This window comes from Balearica regulorum, chromosome 24, assembly GCF_011004875.1.
Source record: "Balearica regulorum gibbericeps isolate bBalReg1 chromosome 24, bBalReg1.pri, whole genome shotgun sequence".
Classification (NCBI taxonomy): Eukaryota; Metazoa; Chordata; class Aves; order Gruiformes; family Gruidae; genus Balearica; species Balearica regulorum.
The window spans coordinates 6744268-6765236 of record NC_046207.1 but is presented as its reverse complement, the minus strand read 5'-3'; the positions used below and the strand labels follow the sequence as shown (position 1 = coordinate 6765236).

General features: G+C 66.1%; 1 protein-coding gene across 1 annotated transcript; it reads left to right on the top strand.

The window, feature by feature from the left end:
- Positions 1 to 4574: 4574 nt before the first annotated feature.
- COL1A1 (collagen type I alpha 1 chain) lies at positions 4575 to 20968 on the top strand. Its single transcript, XM_075775321.1, has 51 exons — positions 4575 to 4793; positions 6400 to 6594; positions 6783 to 6817; positions 6912 to 6947; positions 7036 to 7128; positions 7214 to 7282; positions 7722 to 7766; positions 8022 to 8075; positions 8277 to 8330; positions 8454 to 8507; positions 8695 to 8748; positions 8852 to 8905; positions 8998 to 9042; positions 9274 to 9327; positions 9437 to 9481; positions 9682 to 9735; positions 10065 to 10163; positions 10251 to 10295; positions 10376 to 10474; positions 10715 to 10768; positions 10860 to 10967; positions 11233 to 11286; positions 11462 to 11560; positions 11726 to 11779; positions 11866 to 11964; positions 12193 to 12246; positions 12611 to 12664; positions 12768 to 12821; positions 12935 to 12988; positions 13264 to 13308; positions 13409 to 13507; positions 13754 to 13861; positions 14234 to 14341; positions 14460 to 14513; positions 14627 to 14680; positions 14773 to 14880; positions 14970 to 15023; positions 15442 to 15495; positions 15708 to 15869; positions 16025 to 16132; positions 16280 to 16387; positions 16605 to 16658; positions 16759 to 16866; positions 17072 to 17125; positions 17258 to 17365; positions 17466 to 17519; positions 17705 to 17812; positions 17893 to 18175; positions 18624 to 18814; positions 18895 to 19137; positions 19230 to 20968. Exons 1-51 carry the CDS (start codon positions 4712 to 4714, stop codon positions 19374 to 19376), a joined length of 4362 nt encoding a protein of 1453 aa, XP_075631436.1. The 5' UTR covers positions 4575 to 4711; the 3' UTR covers positions 19377 to 20968.
- Position 20969: the final 1 nt, after the last annotated feature.

The window sequence follows — 20969 nt, the reverse complement described above, 5'->3', positions numbered from 1 at the left end:
CAACAACCCCAACCCAACAGCCCCAACCCCAACCCAACAGCCCCAACCAGCTCCCAACGCCGCGCTGGGAGCGAGCCCCCGTCCCTAAACCGGCAGTAGGGGGGATTGGTGTGGGACTTGCCCCATGTCCTTGGGCAACCAGGGAGCTGCCGCCCCTCTCGTTGGCCGGGACCCTGCGCCTCCGCTCCCCACACGCCATCAAGCCTCCAGCCCCTGAGTGCCGGGCCTCGCCCCGTCCCTGCCGGGGGGGGCTCTCGGGGTTCACACACACACACAGTTTGGGGTACGGCAGCACCTAGGGTGACACACACCCCCCCGTGCACAGGGCTCCTGTCGGCCGGGGCGGCAGAGGGTGCGAGGCGGGTGCTGGCAGCCCCACAGCCCGGCCACGTGGCACCCGAGCCACCGTCCCAGCCAGGCCCGGGCGGCCGCCCAGCCCGCGGCGGCTGAGGTCACCGGAGGAGCCGCACCGGCACACGGCCCAGCTGGGCCCCGGTGTGCAGGGACCCCCCGCGCCCCCAGCCCGGGGAACGGACCTGGCAGCCCCCGGGGATGCTTGTCCTGGGGTGCAGCGATGGGGGGGGACACGATACCCCCTCCAAAGGGACCTGGGGGGGCTGGGGGGGGGGGCAGGGTGTGCCAGGGGTACCCCCGCGTCCCTCCCGGTCCCACGGTCCGGCTGGGATAGGGCTGGGGAGCGTCGCCCCGTCCCTGGGCTGCCCCGGGGGGGCGTGGGGGGGGCCACGGGCGGGAGCAGCAAATTCTTCAATGAAACGGAAAAGGAGAAAAGGGGGGGGGCGGAGAAAAAAAAGGGGAAAAAAAAAAATAAAAAGAGCAAGAAGCGAACTGGCAACGGAAAATGTTCAGCGTGGAGCTCGGCCCTCAGAGTTTCCATCCCGCTCTGCGAGCCCAGACGGCGGGGGCCCGGGCCGGGCTGCTGCTCCCCGCCTGGGGAACGCCCCCCCCAGCCCCCCGGCCCCCAAGAGCCCCGCTGACCCCCAGGGGTTGCCCCCCTCCAGCCCCAGCCCTGTGCTGGGGGGGTGCAGATGGGGGGGGTCAGCCCCCCAGGAGGGACCCAGCCCTGGGATTTGGGGGTGCGGATGGGGGGGGGGCCCCCGGGAGAGACCCAGCCCTGGGATTTGAGGGTGCAGATGGGGGAGTGAGCCCCCCCAGGATCAAGCCTGGGCTGTGGGGTGCAGATGGGGTGGGATGAGCCCCCCAGGAGGGACCCAGCCCTGGGAGGGGGCAAAGCTGAAACTCCAAACCCCCCCCGGACCCGTCCCAGGCAGAGGGACCACCTGCACGTCCCTCCCCCCCCTCGATCTGCGGGTCCCCGTGCCACCCCCGTGGGGACACGAGCATCCTATTTCGGGACCCTCGAGTGGCCGGTGCCCCCGCCGAGGAGCGTCGTGGCGCTGGCAGCCCAAAGGCCAATTAAGCAATTTGCCCTGCGCCGGGCGCTGGAAATAGCCGGGGGAGTCGCGGCCCGTGATTACGGGGTTTCGCCCCACCCGCCACAATTGAGGGTGCCGAGGGCCCGACGGCCACCAGGAATAGCCGGGGCGGTGCCGGGCTGCGGGCTGCGGCCAGGCTGGGGAAACTGAGGCACCCAGCACCTACCACGTCCCTGTGGGGGGGTGAAAAAGGGGGTTGCGGTGGTTTGGGTTCGAGCATGGTGGGGTGGTGGGGAAAGACACCCCACACCTCCCCCAAGGGGCTGTTGGGTGCTGGCATGGTGGGTCCCTGCTGGGGATGCCGGGGTCCCTTGGGAGCGGGCGGTGGGTGCTGCAGTGGGGACCCCAATGTGGTCACCCCCCCACACACACAGGGTCATACACCTGCGCGTCACCACCAGCTGCCACCCGGACCACCGCCCCGGGCAAAGCCACTGAGCTGGGGGGACCCCGGTGGCCCCGGCGGGGACCCAAGGGCTGGAGCTGGGTGCGGGACGGGGAGCGGGGTGGGGTGGGGGGGCCCCGATTCAGCGCTGGCTCCCAGGGCTGCCGAGCGGGGAAGGGGGGGCAGAGAAAAGGGAGTTAATCCGATCCATGTGTCCGTGCTGTCGAGGGGAGTTAACTCACACCAGATGCCGGCGTCTGCTCCAGCTCCTCTCGGCGCAGGCAAACAAGCCCCCGCGCCCTCCTCCCCCCGGCCCCCGGCCCCGGCAGCTCTGTTTTTCAGTAGGTCCTACCCAAAAGGGGCTGGGGGCAGCCGGGGGCTGGTTGCCGTCCCCTGTCCTCACCCCCCCCGCCCCCCCAATCCACGGGGCAGCCTGCATGACCCTAGATGCGGTCACCGGCTCTTTGGGGCATCCACCAACTTTTTTGGGGTGACCACTGTGTTTTTGGGGTGACCGCCGAGGTTTTGGGGTGACCGCCGAGGTTGTGGGGCAGCCACCTCCATTCCCACACCATCCGCTGCCAAGTCCAGTTGGCACCAGTGAAACCAGTGCAGGCTGTGCGGGACGGGGTCTCGCGGCCCCCCAAAGGCTGGGGCTGGCGGGAGGTGGCAGTGGGTGACCCCCGCCCCGTGCCCATGTCCCCGCGGAGCAGGACGGGCCCAGGCGGGTGCCACCCCCCCAGGCAGGACCTGGCATCCCGGGCATCCCCCGTCCCGCACCCCGCACCCGCAGGAGCCGGCCCAGGCCTACGCTTGGCGTCTCCCATTCCGCTTCCTAGGGTCCTGATGGCTTTTCCAGGCTTTTTTGTTTTAAAAAATTCTTTTTTTTTTTTTTTTTCAAAGTGGGATTTCTTCCCTTTCCCCTCCCAGCCCCCAACCCCACACCGAACCCTCCTGCATTCCTGGGGCGGGCGGCCGGGGGCTGATGAGGTGGCATCGTCCCGTTCCCCCCCCTTTTTTTTTTCCCTCCCTCTCCATGCATATAAAGAAAAAAAAAAAAAAAAGAGAAAAAAAAAAAAACCCCGATGACATTCTTTTCTTTTCTGTCATGCTGCAAAAATTAAAGACACATCTTCAGGCTGGAGCCCAGCCAGGGGTTTTCGAGTCGCCGAGGCATGATTGGAGGAGTCTTCGCCTGCAACGTGTCTCGGATGCATAGATACAGGGCTTGAACGCCGGCCAGCTGCGCCCTGCGCGCGCACGCGTGTCCCCGTGTGCATGCGTGTGTGTGTGTGTGTGTGTGTGTGCAACCCGCACGGAGGACTCCTCCTGGGGTGGGTTTTTTTCTTTGCATTTAATTGCAGACTGGAAAAAAAGACCTGGAGAGGTCACCAGCGCAAGGGTGGGTTTTTTTTTTTTTTTTGCTCTATCGACGTGTCTCTTCCCCCCCCCCAGCCCTGTTATTTCATTGTTAAATTGCATTGATTTATTTTTTCCTGTTAAAAAAAAAAAAAAGAAAAAAAGAAAAAAAATAAAGAAAAGTAACTTGGTGGGAGCTCCCGCTCAGACGTGGTTTCCCTCTGCAATGAATCCAGTGCTCCCAGTGCTCCCAGTATGCTGGTGAGCCTGATGGTGGAGGGGGGCAGGCGGAGGTGCCAGGGCTGTCCCCAGCTCTTTCCTCGCTCTCCAGCAAGACCTCAGCCCCATTTCCCACCCCTTTTCCCTAAAAAAAAATAAATCACCCCTTAAAAGAGGGGGTGACCCCCCCCCGCGTGCCACATTGCCCTCGCAGGGCTCCTTCCCCCTCTCCGTCCCCGAGCTCCAGGCGGCCTGGTAAATACGTATATTTTTTTGGCGTGTAATTACACCCTCCCCAAATTGCACGGTAGATTGTGGATTATTGTCAACGAGCTTTTGCTTTTTCCAACCAACGTGGCTCCTTCAAATGTGGAAACGGCCGTGGAGGCATGCCAGGAGGGGAGCAAGGGGAGTGGGACGGCCAGGAGGGAGCGGATTGAGGAAAAGAAAGGAAAAAGATGGAAAGAGAGGGGGGAAAATAAAGCAAGCGAGTGGTTCTTGGGGGTGTTTTGGGGGTGTCTGTGGGTGGGGGTCCCACCTGGGGATCCTCACCCAAGGGATGCTCCGGGCGCCTGGTGCTCACGCCCTTGGCCTCTGCACGGTGCCGCGGGTTCGGTCCCACTGCGCCAGGGTCCTCGTGGGGATGGGAGGGGGGGTGGGTGCTGGGGAGCCCCGGGTGCGGGGGTGGGCGGTAGGGTGGGGGGTCACAGGCGGGAGCGGGCGTTGGCAGTGCCCCGACCCCCCGGCACAGCACCCGGCGTCGCGTGGCACCGGGGTCCCCAAAGCGCCACGTGCCACATCGCCTGTCTCCACCCAGCCCAGCCGCATCCAGCCCCTCTGACACCTCAAAATGTGCAAACACCCCCCCCCAAAACCCCCCGGCCCCCTCAACCTCCCCCCAAACCTCCCCCCACCCCCAGCATCCCCTTCCCATCCACCCCACAGCCGCCGCTTCCCAGCCCCGCATCGGGACGACACGCGTGTGCACGTCTGTGTATGCGTGTGCACGAACGGACGGGTGTGTGTGTTGGGGGGGGGGGGGTGCGAGGGGTGCCCCCCGACTCGCTGGGTGCCGCTGATTGGCCGAGGGGCCGTCCAAAATTCCCCGGTTGCGACGGGTCCCACCTCTCCCCGCCGCCGCATCGTATATAAGGGGAGGCGAAGGAGTGGGCAAGGGCAGTAGGAAGTTTCTGCTGGGGTCTGGATTTGGAGCTCCAGAGTCGGATCGGCCCCGTATGACCCCAACCTAAGAACAAAAGAGACCCCAAAGAGTCTACATGTCTAATATTTAGACATGTTCAGCTTTGTGGATTCTCGGTTACTGCTGTTGATAGCAGCGACTGTACTACTCACCCGCGGGCAAGGAGAAGAAGACAGTAAGTAGTCGGCGTCGGTGAGGGTGCTCACCGCCGGCGGGATGCGGGGGGCGGCTGGGGATGGGGTCGGGCGGCATCTTCGAGGCTTCGCCCCGCTGCCGTGGGGTTGGGAAGGGTAAAGGGGTGGTTGGCGTGCGGAGCGGAAAAAGAAAGAAAGGAAAAGAAAAGAAAAAGTTGGGGGAAATTGGGGAGGGGGGGGGAAGAGGAAAAAGTGTGTGTGCGGGGGGGATTTGGAGTTGGGGGGTGAAGGGGTTTTAGGGGGTCCGTGCTGGTGCGGAGAGTTGGGGCGTCCTGCCAAGAGCGGGAGGAGGGAAGGGTGGAGAGGAGCCGGCGGGGAAGGAGGGAGCCGGGGAGGAGGAGGCAGGGAAGGGAAAGGGGGGAAAGAGCGCGGGAGAGAGCGGCGAGGGGGGAGAGGAGGGGAGAGGGGGGGCCCGGCCCCGGGATCTGCAAAAGCCATCAGGAAAGAATTAGAAAAGTCTGGGATGATTCATAAGGAAAACGTTTCGGCTGCCCGTAAAGTCGGGGCTGGCCAGACGGCCCCGCTCGGCCGCCCCGGGACGGGGATGTCACCCCGCGGCCTCCCCGGGGGCTGCACCGGCGACGGGGCTCGGGGGGGACGGGGGCACGGCTGGGGTCACCGCCCCCCCACCGCGGGTCCCCCCCTGCGCCCCGCTGGGCTGCCTGCGCCTGCCACCTGCAGGCGTGGGGACACGGGGGGACCCTGGGACCCAGCCAGGCCCAGGGCGCCCGCTGCATTTTGCCCGATTTTGTCATTTGGGGGGAATTTTTTTGGTGCCCTTTTTTTTTTATTTTTTGCATTTTGCACTCGACAGTATCCACTCTGCGTTTTGCATTTGCCGTTCTGCATTTTGCCTCCTGCGATGTGTCTTCTGCATTTTGCCTTTTGCAATCTTTTGCATTTTGCATTTTTGCCTTTTGCCTTTTTTTTTTTTTTTTTTCTTTTTCCTTGCCTTTGCCGAGCGGAGGTGGCCACAAGCCGGGACAGCCCCGTGCCCCCCCATCCCCGGGACCCTTCCCCACTGTGGGGCCAGCCGTGGGCCCTGGCACGCCGCCCTGCCCTCCCCACGCCAGCCCCCGCCTGCCCCCCGTCTCGGGACTCTCCCTCCCGACCCGTCTGGCCTCATCCAGCCCTATCCCGCACCCGCCTGGATCTAATTTCAGCCCAGACGCTGGGGCCAACCCCCCCCCCAATCCCACCCATCCCACCCACCCACCCATCCCATCCCACCCATCCCACCCATCCATCCCATCCATCCCACCCCATCCCATCCCCGTCCCCTGCAGACGGGGGGGACACCCCCGTGCCACCCCCCTGCCTGCCGCGGGGGTATTTGCCTTGGCCCCATCCGCCGCGGGACGCAGCAACTGGCTGGAGGTTTTTGTTTAAATTCCAGCGTATGTGGGAAGAGTTTATTGTGGTGCTTTTCCTGTGTCACCGCCATGGGCTGATGAGAAACAGATGAAGGGAGAAACGCTGCAGGAGCAGAGGGGGGATGAGGGGGGGGGAGCAAGAAGAAGAAGGGCCGTGCGGGGGGCCGCCGCCGCGCCCCCCGCCCTGACGCTTTCCGCCGCCCCTGTCTCCCAGTTCAAACTGGAAGCTGCATACAGGATGGGCTAACGTACAACGACAAGGATGTGTGGAAACCAGAACCCTGCCAGATCTGCGTCTGCGACAGCGGCAACATCCTCTGCGACGAGGTGATCTGCGAGGACACCTCCGACTGCCCCAACGCCGAGATCCCCTTCGGAGAGTGCTGCCCCATCTGTCCCGACACCGACGGTACCGTCCCCGTGTGCCCCCCTGTCCTCCTCCCGGCACGGGCTGGTCCCCGGGGAGCAGCGGGGCTGGATCCGGCCCTGGCTCAGCATCCTTCCCCTGGGTGTCGGGGCTGTGGGGTGGGTGCGGGCTCGGGTGGGGTGGTGGGTGATGCTGGGCCCCCCCCATAACACCCATCCTTTCTCCCGCAGCCTCCCCTGTCTACCCAGAAAGCGCTGGAGTAGAGGTAAGGGCTCCCCCGCCCCCCCAAATCCCCTGGCATCCCCCACCTAGTTTTGGTGACCCCCTTTTCTGACCACCCCTCTCGCCTCTCCCAACAGGGCCCTAAGGGAGACACCGGCCCCAAAGGAGACAGGGTGGGTATGGCCCCCGCAGAGCCCCCCCACTCCACCCAGACCCCCGTCCCGCTGGGGCTCACCCTCCTCTCCTCTCCTCTCCCCCCAGGGACTCCCCGGCCCCCCTGGCAGAGATGGCATCCCTGGACAGCCTGGCCTCCCCGGACCCCCAGGCCCTCCTGGTCCCCCAGGCCTCGGCGGAGTGAGTATGGGGGGTCCCCGGCGGTGCAGACCCCCACGGGGGTGCTCGCACCCTGCTCACCCCCTGCTCTCCCTCCTGCCTGCAGAACTTCGCTCCTCAAATGTCCTACGGCTACGATGAGAAAGCTGGTGGCATGGCCGTGCCCGGCCCCATGGTGAGCACCGGGGTGGCACGGGTCCCCGGGGGGGACGCGGGGGGGACGCGGTAAGGTGTGGAGCTGGGCGAGGCGCCGGGAACGCTTCCCGTGCCGGCGGTGCTGAGGATGCTGAGGAGGTGGGAGGGGTGGGGAGGGATGGCAGACCTGGAGGGGATGGGGACAGGGATGGGGACAGGGATGGGGACAGGGATGGGGACAGGGACAGGGGTGGGGACGGGGGGGGGTGATGGGGATGGGGACAGGGATGGGGGGGTGATGGGGTGGCAACGGTGCGGCAGTGTGGACAAGGATGGGTGGCGCTGGGTCCAGCAGTGGGGTGGTGGGGGGTGCGATGGGGTGGCGCTGGGTCCAGCAGTGGGGTGGCGATGTGGACAGGGCGTGGTTGGGGATGGGGACAGGGTGACATGGCATCACCACTTTCCGTTCTCCTTGCCAGGGTCCAGCCGGTCCCCGTGGTCTCCCCGGCCCTCCTGGTGCTCCTGTGAGTATCTCCTCCTCCCTCCTCGCTTTGGGGACAAGCAGCCCCCAGAGTCCCTTTGGGGGGGGCGGGTGGGACAGGAGGAGGGCAGGCCAGGGCGTCACGCCCTTCCCAATGGATACGGAAACACGTGGGAACGCGCGTCCTCACGCCACCATACGGGGGGACCTGCCATTGCCAGCAGGGTCTTCAGGCCCAACCTTCTCATTTTCTAACCCATTTATCCCCTTTTTATTCTTTTTTCCCCCCAACTTGCAGGGTCCTCAAGGTTTCCAAGGTCCCCCTGGTGAACCTGGAGAGCCTGGTGCTTCTGTGAGTCCTGCCACCTCCTCCTCCCCGTGACGTCCCACGGGGATGGGGACAAGGCTGCCAGTTCCCAGCCCTGGCCGTGGCCATGCCGTCGCCGTGCCAGGGCAGCTCGGCCGGGGCTGCGGGACGGGGCTGCCGGAGCCCGGCGCTGGGTGGGCGACTGTCACCCACAGCATCCTCATGCCTGCCCTGCATCTCTCCTAGGGTCCCATGGGTCCCCGTGGTCCCGCCGGCCCCCCTGGCAAGAACGGAGATGACGTAAGTGGCCTCAGGATGGGGTCACACCCCCCCCCCCCCAAGTTTGGGCCCTGTCAGCCCCCCAGGTGAGCAGGAGCCACCTGGCTTGGGGACGTGCCACCAACCCGGTGTCCCTCTCCTCAGGGTGAAGCTGGAAAGCCCGGCCGTCCCGGAGAGCGCGGTCCCCCCGGTCCCCAGGTGAGATGATGCTCGCTGCTGGGGTGTCCTCCCCGGGGGACACAGGAGGGGACAACCCCACCGTGGCCTGTCTGGTGGCAAAGCAAGGATGTGACACCAGCTGCCTGCACCCCTGGGGATGGGGAAAGGGGTGCAGGGACACCCCCCGCCCCGAGCATCTCTGTCACCGCCTCCCCTTCTCTCCTAGGGTGCACGTGGTCTCCCAGGAACCGCCGGTCTGCCGGGCATGAAGGGTCACAGAGTGAGTGTCCCCCCCATGACTGCAAGACTTAGGGGAAGGGGGAGCCCAGCCTCAACGGGGGTCCCCTCCTGACCCCCCCTTCCTTCTCTCTCCCGCTCCCCAGGGTTTCAGTGGTCTGGATGGTGCCAAGGGTGAGCCCGGTCCCGCTGGTCCCAAGGTGAGGAGCAGTGGTAGTGTCACCCCTGTCCTGGTAAAGTCATGGCTGCTCCCCCCAAAGAGCGCGTCCCTCAATGTCGTCCTTTCTCCTAGGGCGAACCCGGCAGCCCCGGCGAGAACGGTGCCCCTGGGCAGATGGTGAGTGCTGGCGTCCCCGGGACAGCGGGGGGGTGATGGGGGCAAGACACGATGGGGAAACAGCTCATCCTTGGGGACGCTTCCCAGGGCTGCGGCGAGGAGGGGGTGTAACCCCCTGGACATGTTGCCGCGGGCAGGAGCGGGGGGGCGGGGGGACACAGGGGTGGGAGGAAGCCCCAAAATGGGGAAGTGTCTCTCTCGGTGACCAAACCACGTCCTGTCCCCTCCCAGGGTCCTCGTGGGCTTCCCGGCGAGAGAGGCCGTCCCGGTCCATCTGGCCCCGCTGTGAGTATCTGGTTTGGGCAGGGCTGAGCATCCCCTGCCCGGGGCGGGGGGGGCTGCGGGCACCTCTCCTGCCGGTAGGCATCGCTAACCGGGGCCTCCTCTCCCACAGGGTGCTCGCGGTAACGACGGTGCTCCCGGTGCTGCCGGTCCTCCCGTAAGTAACCTCCAAAGCCACCTGCCCTCCACCAGCACCCGGCCTCAGCTCCGGCTTCTCCGGAGGGAGATTCCCTCCCGGCTCCACCGCGGCCAGGAAATCCTGGCCAGGGGCCAGAGCTCTGCTGCCCGGAAAGCTCCTCGGCACCAGATGTGCGAGGTGGGATCCCTCCTCTGACGCGAGCCCTCTCTCCCTTCCAGGGTCCAACTGGCCCCGCTGGTCCCCCCGGCTTCCCCGGTGCTGTTGGTGCTAAGGTAGGACCTGCCCGACCGTCCGCTCCGGGGCGGCAGCTCCTGGGCTGGGAGAAACCGGTGGAAACTGGGAGTTGGTGGGGGGAGAAGGATCGAGCATCACATGGGTTCCCCACGTGGCCCAGAAATGAGAAAACACGAAGGGCTGCAGGCTCGCTGCTGCCTGGGGCAGGGGGGCAGACGGGGACGTCCCCAGCCACCTCCCGTGGGGGTCTCTCTGGGCTTTGCCTCCATGGGAAAGGAGCTGCAGATGGGGGGGAAAATCAGCCATGTCAGGGGGTTCCGGGCAGCCCTCGTGCTCACGGCTCTTCCTCCCTCCTCTTCCTCCACAGGGTGAAACCGGTCCCCAGGGTGCTCGTGGCAGCGAAGGTCCCCAAGGTGCCCGCGGTGAGCCCGGTCCCCCCGGCCCTGCTGGTGCTGCTGGTCCTGCTGTAAGTGGCATCTGATGGCTCCTTGCCCTTCGGCCTCACGTTCTGCTGGCCCCGGCGTAACCCTCCTCCTCCTCGTTCTCTCCGCAGGGCAACCCCGGTGCTGATGGTCAACCTGGTGCCAAGGGCGCAACCGTGAGTGTCCCTCGCCCCCCCGCCTGGCTCTGGGCTGAGGGTCCCTGCTGCTCCCTCACCGCCTCGTCTGCCTCTCCTAGGGTGCTCCTGGCATTGCTGGCGCTCCCGGCTTCCCCGGTGCCCGCGGTCCCTCCGGACCCCAGGGTCCCAGCGGTGCCCCCGGTCCCAAGGGTAACAGCGTGAGTATCCCCAGACCCCTCCATCCGCCTCCTTCCTCGCTTGGATCCCTTCTCCTCCAGCATCGTCTCCTGGAGACGTCTGCTCGGGCATCCCCTGTCCCCTCCAGCCCTGCGAGTGCAGGATGGTGCCGGGGGCTGACAGATGCTGAGCACCCCCGTCCCGCTGAGGGGCTCAGGGCTCCCTTTGCCCATCAGTCTGGGGTTAAACGCCTGTTCCCTCTTCTCTCCTTCCACCTCCAGGGCGAACCCGGTGCTCCAGGCAACAAGGGAGACACTGGTGCCAAAGGCGAACCCGTAAGTGCCCCCCTCCCACCTGCCGGGGGGCTCGACCCCTCCTGGCTCCCACGCACCCCGTGGGTGCTCATCCCTCCGCCTCCCTCCTCAGGGTCCCGCTGGTGTCCAAGGTCCCCCCGGCCCGGCCGGCGAGGAAGGCAAGAGAGGAGCCCGTGGTGAGCCCGGCCCTGCTGGGCTTCCTGGCCCCGCCGGCGAACGTGTGAGTAGGAGCAGTGCCCGTGGCCCCGCCATGTCCCTGTCCCCATCCCCGTCCTCCTCCCATCTCCCAGCGGCTGAGCCCCAGGGGTGCTCGGGGACGGGCACCCACCACGGTGGCACCGCCAGCCCCTTCCAGTGGAGCATCTCGGGGACACCAGGCTGTTCCCACCGGTGGCCGGGTCCCACATCGGCACATTGCCCCCCCCCCCCCCGCACCCCCAAACCACCCCGTGTCACCGCACTGACCCCTCTCCTGTCCCTCGCAGGGTGCTCCCGGCAGCCGCGGTTTCCCTGGCGCCGATGGCATCGCTGGTCCCAAGGTAGGTGCCCGGGTCTCCCTCCTGCCTGTCCGGGCAAGAAAGCCGTGTCCTCGCGGTGGCGGTGGGGACGCCGGCCATTCGTCACCCCTCCCCGCACGGTGACACGGCTGTGGTCCCCATGCCCGGGTGCTGTCCTGCAGCTGGGGTAACCTCCGTCCCCTCTCCTCCCCCGCAGGGTCCCCCCGGCGAGCGCGGCTCCCCCGGCCCCGCGGGCCCCAAAGGATCTCCTGGTGAAGCTGGCCGCCCCGGCGAACCCGGCCTCCCCGGCGCCAAGGTGAGCGCGGCAGGGCGGTGGGCACGCTGGCAGGGAGACCTCAGCGCGGCCCTGCTCCGGGGACTGCTGCGCTCTCCGTGCCGGTGCCGCTCGCCAGGCCGTTGGCGTTGGCCGGAGCGTCTCTCGGGGCCCTGAGGCCCTAACCCCCCTCCTGCTCCCTTGCAGGGTCTGACTGGAAGCCCTGGGAGCCCCGGTCCCGACGGCAAGACTGGCCCCCCCGTAAGTTGGTCCCCCCGATGCCCCGCTCCTTCCTCACCTCGCCATGGGCTTTGTTAACGGGGTGCTCCCCCCCCCCCCCATAATAGGGTCCCGCTGGTCAAGACGGCCGCCCCGGCCCCCCCGGCCCCCCCGGAGCCAGAGGTCAAGCCGGCGTGATGGGTTTCCCCGGTCCCAAAGGTGCTGCGGTGAGTGTGAACGGGAGCTGCCCCCCACGGGGGATCCCCACCCACCGGCCGCTGCCCCACCCAGGACGGTGGCTGCGGGTGGGCGCGTGCCCGAGGAGGGGTGGCTCAGGGGATGCGCGTGTGTGTCCCCCCCCGGGAACGCTGCGCTGGTGCATCCTCCAGCCCGCGGCTCGTGCCCGCGGGTGTTGTGGTCCCGCCATGGGTCTCATCCTGCTCTCTTGCTTTTAGGGTGAGCCCGGCAAACCCGGCGAGAGAGGTGCTCCTGGTCCCCCCGGCGCCGTTGTAAGTGTCCACCGGAGCCCGGCCAGCCCGCGTGGGCCTGGCAGGGAGCTCCCCCCCGGCGTGGGGTGGGCTGGGCTGCGGGACGGTTGAGCCGGGGCCGGGGAAGGCTCCGAGGATGAGGAGGGCAGCGGGCTGAGGCAGCTGGGGCTCCCGTCCCGCGGCTGCCAGCGGCTTTGGAGCGGGGACAGCAGGGAGGTGACGTGGCCGCAGGCAGCTCGCCACAGCTTCGCCCGACCTTCGAAGGATGCTACGGCCGCATCCAGCCCCGCTCCCCGTTCGGGGGGGGTGCGGAGTCCCGCGGGGGCATCGCTCGGGTGCAGGTGGGGGGCTGTGCGCTGAGCACCCTCTTCTCCCTCTTCCACAGGGTGCTGCTGGCAAAGACGGTGAAGCTGGTGCCCAAGGTCCTCCCGGCCCTACCGTGAGTGTCAACAAGCCCTCGGCCACCCACGGCCGCGCACGGCCACGGGAGAGGGGGCTCGGGAGCCGACTGCCCCCCCTCACGCTTGTCCCGTCTCCCCCAGGGTCCCGCTGGAGAAAGAGGTGAACAAGGTCCCGCTGGTGCCCCTGGCTTCCAGGTGAGGGGTGTCCCCTTCCCTTGCGAGGGGTGGGGGGTGACGTCGTTCCTCTCCTTGTCCCCTTTGGTCACCCGCCTCCGTGGTGTCTCATCGCTCCTCTTCTTCCTCCCCAGGGTCTGCCGGGCCCCGCTGGCCCCCCCGGTGAGGCTGGCAAGCCCGGTGAGCAGGTGAGTGTGGGCGAGCACGGCTGCGGCGTGGGACCGTCCCTGTCCCCTCCCCATCACCCGCTGCCAGCCGGCGCCGGGTGCTGCTGACGGGGTGGGGTGCTCCCCCAACGCGCCCCCGAGGCGACGTGCTCCACGCAGCCTCTGCCCTGGCAGCAGCGGGGACCCCAGCCCTGCCCTGTCCCCCCGGGACCCTCTTGCCATGCTGGGGACCCCTCTGCCTGTCCCCAGGGCCACCCCTCCCCACCCTGACCCTGCACCCTCTCCCTCCCGCGCAGGGTGTCCCCGGAGACGCCGGTGCCCCCGGTCCCGCCGGTGCCAGGGTAAGTTGAAGCCAGCGCTCCCCAGCCGGCTCTCGGCACACCCCCGGTGCCCACCGCCCCCGCTGATGGCCTCGGCCCCTCTTCTGCCTCCCCCCTCCAGGGTGAGAGAGGTTTCCCCGGCGAACGTGGCGTCCAAGGTCCCCCCGGTCCCCAAGGTCCTCGTGGTGCTAACGGTGCTCCCGGTAACGATGGTGCTAAGGTAGGTACCAGGTCCTGGCTCCCCTGCGCCGGGCTGGGGACGTCCCGGCAATGGTGACTGTCCCCAGCCAGCGGCTCCTGGGGTGCAGATGTAAGGGGGGGGGTGGGTTTGGCTTCACCCCCTTTTGCTGGGGTCGGTCCCACGGGATCGGCTCCTGCACGGGGGCTGCAGCCGGGGCGGACTTTGCTGCGCCGAGGAAGCGCCGGGCTCTCGCTAACGGCCGTTTTCTGTCTCTCTCTTGCCCAGGGCGATGCTGGTGCTCCCGGTGCCCCCGGGGGCCAAGGCCCCCCCGGTCTGCAGGGTATGCCCGGAGAGCGTGGTGCTGCCGGCCTGCCAGGCGCCAAGGGCGACAGAGTACGTGTCCCCCAAAATCCTGATGTGCCCCCTTGGTCCTCTGCTCCCAGCCGTCCCTGGCCCCCCAACAGCATCCCCTTGGAGCTGCTAAGCCGGGGCCGGTGGGCAGCAGCCCCCGCGGGAGGGGATGCTCAGTGCCACCCCCGTCCCCATCCGAGTGTGGCCCTTGGGGACAGCCCCTCGCTGCCAGCGGGAGCTGAGCCCAGCTCTTCCCAAGAGCGCGGGGTGGGGGGAGGATGGTCCCAGCCTGCCCCAGGGAGGGCGAAGAGCCAGGGGTGCCTCCGTGCTGCTGCGCGAAAGGGAGAGGAAAGGGGGGGGTGACCCCCCGGAGGGGACCTTCCCAGGTAACCCACCATCGTCTGCCTCTGCCAGGGCGACCCCGGTCCCAAAGGTGCTGACGGTGCTCCTGGCAAAGACGGTCTCCGAGGCCTGACCGGCCCCATCGGCCCCCCCGGCCCCGCTGGTGCTCCTGGTGACAAGGTAGGGCTGCGCCCCGGCCGGACGCTGCACCGGGGCCCGATGTGCCCTGGCCCCCACCGCCACCCCCTCGCCACAGCCCTGACGACCTTTTTTTTTCCGTTTTCCTCCACTTTTCCAGGGTGAAGCTGGTCCCCCCGGTCCTGCCGGTCCCACTGGTGCCCGTGGCGCTCCCGTAAGTGTCCCCCCCTCCCTGGCCGATGGCCCTGCCTCGGGTGGCCATCCCTTGGTGGCCGTCAGTGGCCGTCCCCCCGCCTGGCGTGACACCATTCTCACCGTCTCCCTTAGGGTGACCGCGGCGAGCCTGGCCCTCCTGGTCCTGCTGGATTTGCTGGCCCCCCCGTAAGTGTGACGGCCTCGCTCCTCCTCGCCCTGAGGATGGGCGTGATGCTGTGCCCCCCGCCCCTGGCTCACCCCGCTCCGCTCTCCCGCAGGGTGCCGACGGCCAGCCTGGTGCTAAAGGTGAAACTGGTGATGCTGGAGCCAAGGGTGATGCCGGTCCCCCCGGCCCTGCTGGCCCCACTGGTGCTCCTGGCCCTGCCGTAAGTTGCCCCCCCCCAAACCCCCCCCACTCGGGGTCCAGCCCCACGGTGCAGCTCACCCCTCTCCTGCTCCTCTTCCTCCTCCGCAGGGTGCTGTTGGTGCTCCTGGTCCCAAAGGTGCTCGCGGTAGCGCTGGACCCCCTGTAAGTACCAGTCTCATGGTGGGGAGGGGGGTTTGGGGCCCCCAGGGGACCCCTCGGGTACAAACACCCCCAGGGTGGTTTGAGTCCCCGCTGCGTCTCGCTCCGTCCCCCCAACACCGTGGGGTAGACGGGAGCTGCGGCGCTTCCAGCCCTGCACCCCCAAAACCATGTGGGGGGGTGCCATCGACCCGGGGCGGCTTCATCCCACGGAGGGGGAGCAGAGGGGAAGGGGGGGGTTGCCTTTATCCCCCCCGTCAGCCCCAGCTCCCTCCTGGAGGGATCCTTCCCTCCTGGCCACCGGCCCCGGGGCTCCCTGCGGTGGCCCCCAGCCAGGGGACGGTCCCCTGGACCCGCTCCACCGCGGGGGTGGTGACGCCTGGCCCCGGCCCCTGGTGACCCCGGCTTTTCTCCCTGCCAGGGTGCTACTGGTTTCCCTGGTGCTGCTGGAAGAGTTGGTCCCCCCGGTCCCTCTGTGAGTACCCCCGGTGGGGCGAGAGGTGGGGGGCAGCGGGGCGGGAGGGTACTGGATGGGGGACGCGGGACGGGAGGTGCGGGCACCCGTCCAGGTGGCTCCGCGTGGCCGCCCTGTCCCAGTTGGCGCTGGGACACCCCTGGCCGCCCTTCAGCTGGCAGCTGGGGGGGTCCCGGGCCGCTGCCTGACGGCATCGCCTCCCCCCTGCTCAGGGAAACATCGGCCTCCCCGGCCCCCCCGGCCCCAGCGGGAAGGAAGGTGGCAAAGGACCCCGCGGTGAAACTGGCCCCGCTGGCCGCCCCGGTGAGCCCGGCCCCGCCGGCCCCCCCGGCCCCCCAGGCGAGAAAGGCTCTCCCGGCGCCGACGGCCCCATCGTACGTCACCCCCGCTTCGGACCCCCTCCATGAAGCCGGGGACACCGGGCAGCGTCACGCTCCCCCCGCCAGCCCGGCATCCCTCGGCCGCCCCCTCCACCGGGAGGGTGGCCCCCCCCGCTGCCGCCACCCTGAGGTGCTGTTTGTCCCCGCAGGGCGCTCCCGGCACCCCCGGACCCCAAGGTATCGCTGGCCAACGCGGTGTCGTCGGTCTCCCCGGACAGAGAGGCGAGAGAGGCTTCCCTGGGCTGCCCGGCCCCTCTGTGAGTACCGGGGGGCTCTCGGGGACAGATGATGCTGGGACCCCCCCTGGGGTCCAACTCACCCGTGAGCCCCCACGGCCGCGGCCCTGGGGGGGGAGGATGCTCGCCGGTACCTGACACCCCGCCACCGTCTTCTCTCCTCCGCAGGGCGAACCCGGCAAGCAAGGTCCCTCTGGCTCCCCCGGCGAGCGCGGTCCTCCCGGTCCTATGGGCCCCCCCGGCTTGGCTGGACCCCCTGGTGAAGCTGGACGTGAGGTGAGTGGCCGTGGGCAACCCTTGGTGTTGGGGGGCACAGACCCCCGCACGTCGGCCTGGAGTTTGCTGCGCTGAGGACTTGCCAACTCGTGGCACTCATGGATGCTGCCATAGTCGGTGCCTGGCGGGGCCGGCGGTGGGCCGAGCAGAGACGGTGCCATCCAGGCCCTCGTTACCCCCTGCCTGCCCTGACGAGGGGGTCTTTGCTCCTCCGTAGGGTGCTCCCGGTGCTGAAGGTGCCCCCGGTCGCGATGGTGCTGCTGGTCCCAAGGTGAGGGGGCTGGGGAGGGGGCTGGGGGTGGGGTGGGGGGGCTGCACTGGCCCACACTGACTTCTCCTCCTCCTCCTCCTCCTCCTCCTCCTCCTCGCAGGGTGACCGTGGTGAGACCGGCCCCGCTGGCCCCCCTGGTGCTCCCGGTGCCCCTGGTGCCCCCGGCCCTGTCGGTCCTGCTGGCAAGCACGGAGATCGCGGTGAGACCGTAAGTGATGCTCTGCCCGGCGCCCCCCGCGCCCCTCCCCACCTCGGGCTGCACCCACGTGTGGAGCCAGGACTGATCCTGCCGACCCGCAGGAGGGACCACCCCGGGAAGCCGGGCGAACCCCCCCTCGGGGTGACGCTGTCCTGAGCCAGGGGCAGCAGAAGCTGGAGGATGCTCTAACCTGTCCCCTTCTCTCCTGTCCCAGGGTCCCCAAGGTCCCGCTGGCCCCCCTGGTCCTGCTGGTGCTCGTGGTCCTGCTGTAAGTCGATGTTCTCCTCCGTCCTCCTCAGCACTTCTGTGTCCCCATGGCGCGGGGGCAGTGGCTAGCCTGGACCCCACTCAACACTTCTTCTTCTTCTTCTTCTTCCTCCTCCTCCTCCTCCTCCTCCAGGGTCCACAAGGTCCCCGTGGTGACAAAGGTGAAACCGGTGAACAGGGTGACAGAGGCATGAAGGGTCACAGAGGCTTCTCCGGTCTCCAGGGTCCACCTGGTCCTCCTGTAAGTCCCCTGGGGTGCCGGTGGCCGCGGGTGCTGCCCCACAGCCCCGGAGCAGAGCAGGATGCTGACGGCACCTCGTCTTGTTCCTTGCTTTGCACAGGGCTCCCCTGGTGAACAAGGTCCTTCTGGTGCTTCTGGTCCCGCCGGTCCAAGGGTAAGTCCCCGGCTGAGCCACGACCTCCTGCCGAGGCTGGAGCATCCCGGGGGGAGAAGGTCCCCTCCGCAGGGCCGTGTCCTGCCGCCGGCGGGTGTCCCACGGGGCCGTGGGTTGGTGCAGGCAGGATGGCCGCGCAGGACGGCCACGCAGGACGGCCACGCTCACCCCTCTCCTCTCCGCAGGGTCCTCCCGGCTCCGCTGGTGCTGCCGGCAAAGACGGTCTCAACGGGCTGCCCGGCCCCATCGGCCCCCCCGGCCCCCGCGGTCGCACCGGCGATGTCGGCCCCGTCGTACGTATCGGCCCCTCTGCCGCTGCCTGCCCAGAGCCGCCTGCCTTCATCTCCTGCTCACCATCCTCCTCCTCCCGCAGGGTCCTCCTGGCCCCCCCGGCCCCCCCGGTCCTCCCGGCCCCCCCAGCGGTGGCTTCGACTTCAGCTTCCTGCCCCAGCCGCCCCAGGAGAAGGCCCACGACGGCGGGCGCTACTACCGAGCCGATGACGCCAACGTGATGCGCGACCGGGACCTGGAGGTCGATACCACCCTCAAGAGCCTGAGCCAACAGATCGAGAACATCCGCAGTCCCGAGGGCACCCGCAAAAACCCTGCCCGTACCTGCCGCGACCTGAAGATGTGCCACGGCGACTGGAAGAGCGGTCAGTGTCCCCGCTGGTCCCCACGTCCCTCTGGGATGCTCTCACCTCCATCTCTCTGTCCCCTCTACCTGCTCCTCCATCCCTCCTCCATCGCCCCTACTTGGTCCTCACCTTCATTCCTCCATCCTGTCTCTCGTGGCTGCTCTCACCTCCATCCTCTGTTTCCCACAGCTGCTCCTCACCTCCTTCCTCTGTTCCTCATGGCTGTTGCTCAACTCCATGCTCCACCTCCCAGATCCCTTCTACCTGCTCCTCACCTCTCTCCTCCATCTCTCGTGGCTGCCTCTCACCTCCACCCACCCTCCCTTCCTCCTCTATCTCTCACAGCTACCCCTCACCTATCCCTCCGTCCTCCATCCCTCCTGGCTGCTCCTCACCTCCATCCTCCATCCAGCGTGGCCACCTGCCTCCCTCCCCGCTCCCTGACCCCCCTCCCTCTGTCCCACAGGCGAATACTGGATTGACCCCAACCAAGGCTGCAACCTGGACGCCATCAAGGTCTACTGTAACATGGAGACGGGCGAAACATGCGTCTACCCCACCCAGGCCACTATTGCCCACAAGAACTGGTACCTCAGCAAGAACCCCAAGGAGAAGAAGCACGTCTGGTTTGGCGAGATGATGAGCGATGGCTTCCAGGTGAGCAGGGGGACGATGAGAGGGGGGACAACTGGGATGGACAACCGGTTCTGCAGTGCCTGACGCCTCTTCTCCGGCAGTTCGAGTATGGTGGTGAGGGCTCCAACCCAGCCGACGTCGCCATCCAGCTGACCTTCCTCCGCCTGATGTCCACCGAGGCCTCCCAGAACATCACCTACCACTGCAAGAACAGCGTCGCCTACATGGACCAGGACACCGGCAACCTGAAGAAGGCCCTTCTCCTCCAAGGCGCCAACGAGATCGAGATCAGGGCTGAAGGCAACAGTCGCTTCACCTACGGCGTCACCGAGGACGGCTGCACGGTGAGCGGTCCAGGGCGTGGTGGTGGTGGTGGTGGTGGTGGTGGTGGTGGTGGTGGGGACGTGGGACGGGGCTGACCCTGACCTCTCCGCAGAGTCACACCGGCGCTTGGGGCAAGACAGTCATCGAGTACAAGACGACAAAGACCTCTCGCCTGCCCATCATCGATTTGGCTCCCATGGACGTTGGCGCTCCAGACCAGGAATTCGGCATCGACATCAGCCCCGTCTGCTTCTTGTAAACCGGATGCCCACGCGTAACAGGAGAGAGTAATAATAGTAATAATAATAATAAAAAAAAAAAAAACAGCCAAAAAAAAAGGAGAAAATTTCACATGGACTTGAATTTGTGTCGGTTTCTATCCAGCGTCTCTAAAACTATTTGCGTTTCCGTAAAAGAAAAACCTAAAAAATCCCCCCAAAAAAAGCATTAAACAAAAAAAAATAATAAAAAATAAATGACTTTTCAAACCAAATCACCAGGAAGTGGGTTCGCTTGCTTGCCCTCCTCTCCTCCTCCTCGGGGTCAGGCACTCCTCAGCCCCGAAGACGGCACGGCTCAGCTCACCGCAAGCGCCGCCGCGGCCACGCCGACCCCCCCGCGGCGCTGAGCCCCCCAGCCCGGAGCAGCGGGACCGGCCGCATCCCCCCTCCAGCCGACCCTTCCCCGCTGGCCTCTCTGCTTCTCGCATCTCATTAGTATATTGATTTTTTTGCTGCAAGGAAGATGTTTAACTCTTGGTTATAATCTGCTTTTTGTTGTTGTTTCTCCCTCTCTCTTCCCCCACCCCCTTGATTTTGGTTTATTTTTTTATTTCTTATTTTATTTTTATTCAGGCAGCAAATCAATTCATTCCCAAGCACATCAGGGGAGCAGCCGCTGCCCCACCGCCGAGCAGACCCGACCCTCCGCTACATATTCTCCTTTTCTGGAAGGCTACCTCACCGCTGTGCTTTGGGTTTTGGTTTCTTTTTTAATTTTGGGGTTGTGTTTGTTTCATTTTCAAGTAGTTTTAGCTTCATTTGGGGTTTTTCAGCCGTGCCGGGACTTTCCTGCCAGGTTCAGAGCAAAGGTGCTAATTTTTCTCTTAATATTTCCCTTCCCCTCTCTGTTTTGTTGCTCTGTTGATCTTTTATTTTTATTTTCCTCCGTTCAAGGTCTCTCGGGAGTCGCTGAGGTTTCTTACCCCCAGGATTTTTATCCTGGTTTTTCTTTTTTTTTTTTTTTTTTTTTTTTAGTTATCTTTTATTTTGGTCCCGCAACACCCGAGCCTGGGACCGCCTGGTGCTACAGCCTCCAAAGATGCGACTCAGCTTGATTTATTTTAATTCCCTGTATTTTTGTTCCCCCCCGCCTTTGCTGCCCAGCTCAACTTGTGAATTTTCTAAAGGTGCTATTTAACCCCCCCCCCATCCTGCAAGCAAATCCCGGAGCAAATGCAAGGTAGAACCAAAATCATTAAAAGCCTCGAAAGGGAAAAGGACAACCCCGCTTTCCAGGTTAAGCAGGTGGATCTTCAGCTCCGCTCTCATCTTCCAGCAGCTTTGTCTCCATCCATCCATCCATCCATGCCTCCATGCCTCCATCCCTCCCTCCATCCACACATCCATCCATCCATCCATCCATCCCTGCATCCCGCTCTCCATCCCTGCATCCCTCCCCGGGCACGGAGGGGCACGAACCCACCCCCGCTTGCCGGCCCATCTCCCGGCGGATGCTCCGGGCTCTCCCGGAGTCTGTACCTAGTTTGTATATGTATAATAAGAATTTGAATTTTTTTTAATTATTTTTTTTTTGACTGCTGAAATAAAGCATGTGAAATGATCCAACAAAC

Bases quoted from the DNA above. Each gene is read 5' to 3' on its own strand.
- COL1A1 (XM_075775321.1), top strand. From the start codon at position 4,712: ATGTTCAGCTTTGTGGATTCTCGGTTACTGCTGTTGATAGCAGCGACT. The intron at 13,309-13,408 runs GTAAGTTGAAGC...TCCCCCCTCCAG, and splicing joins CCGGTCCCGCCGGTGCCAGG to GGTGAGAGAGGTTTCCCCGG. The intron at 16,867-17,071 runs GTAAGTGATGCT...CTCCTGTCCCAG, and splicing joins ACGGAGATCGCGGTGAGACC to GGTCCCCAAGGTCCCGCTGG.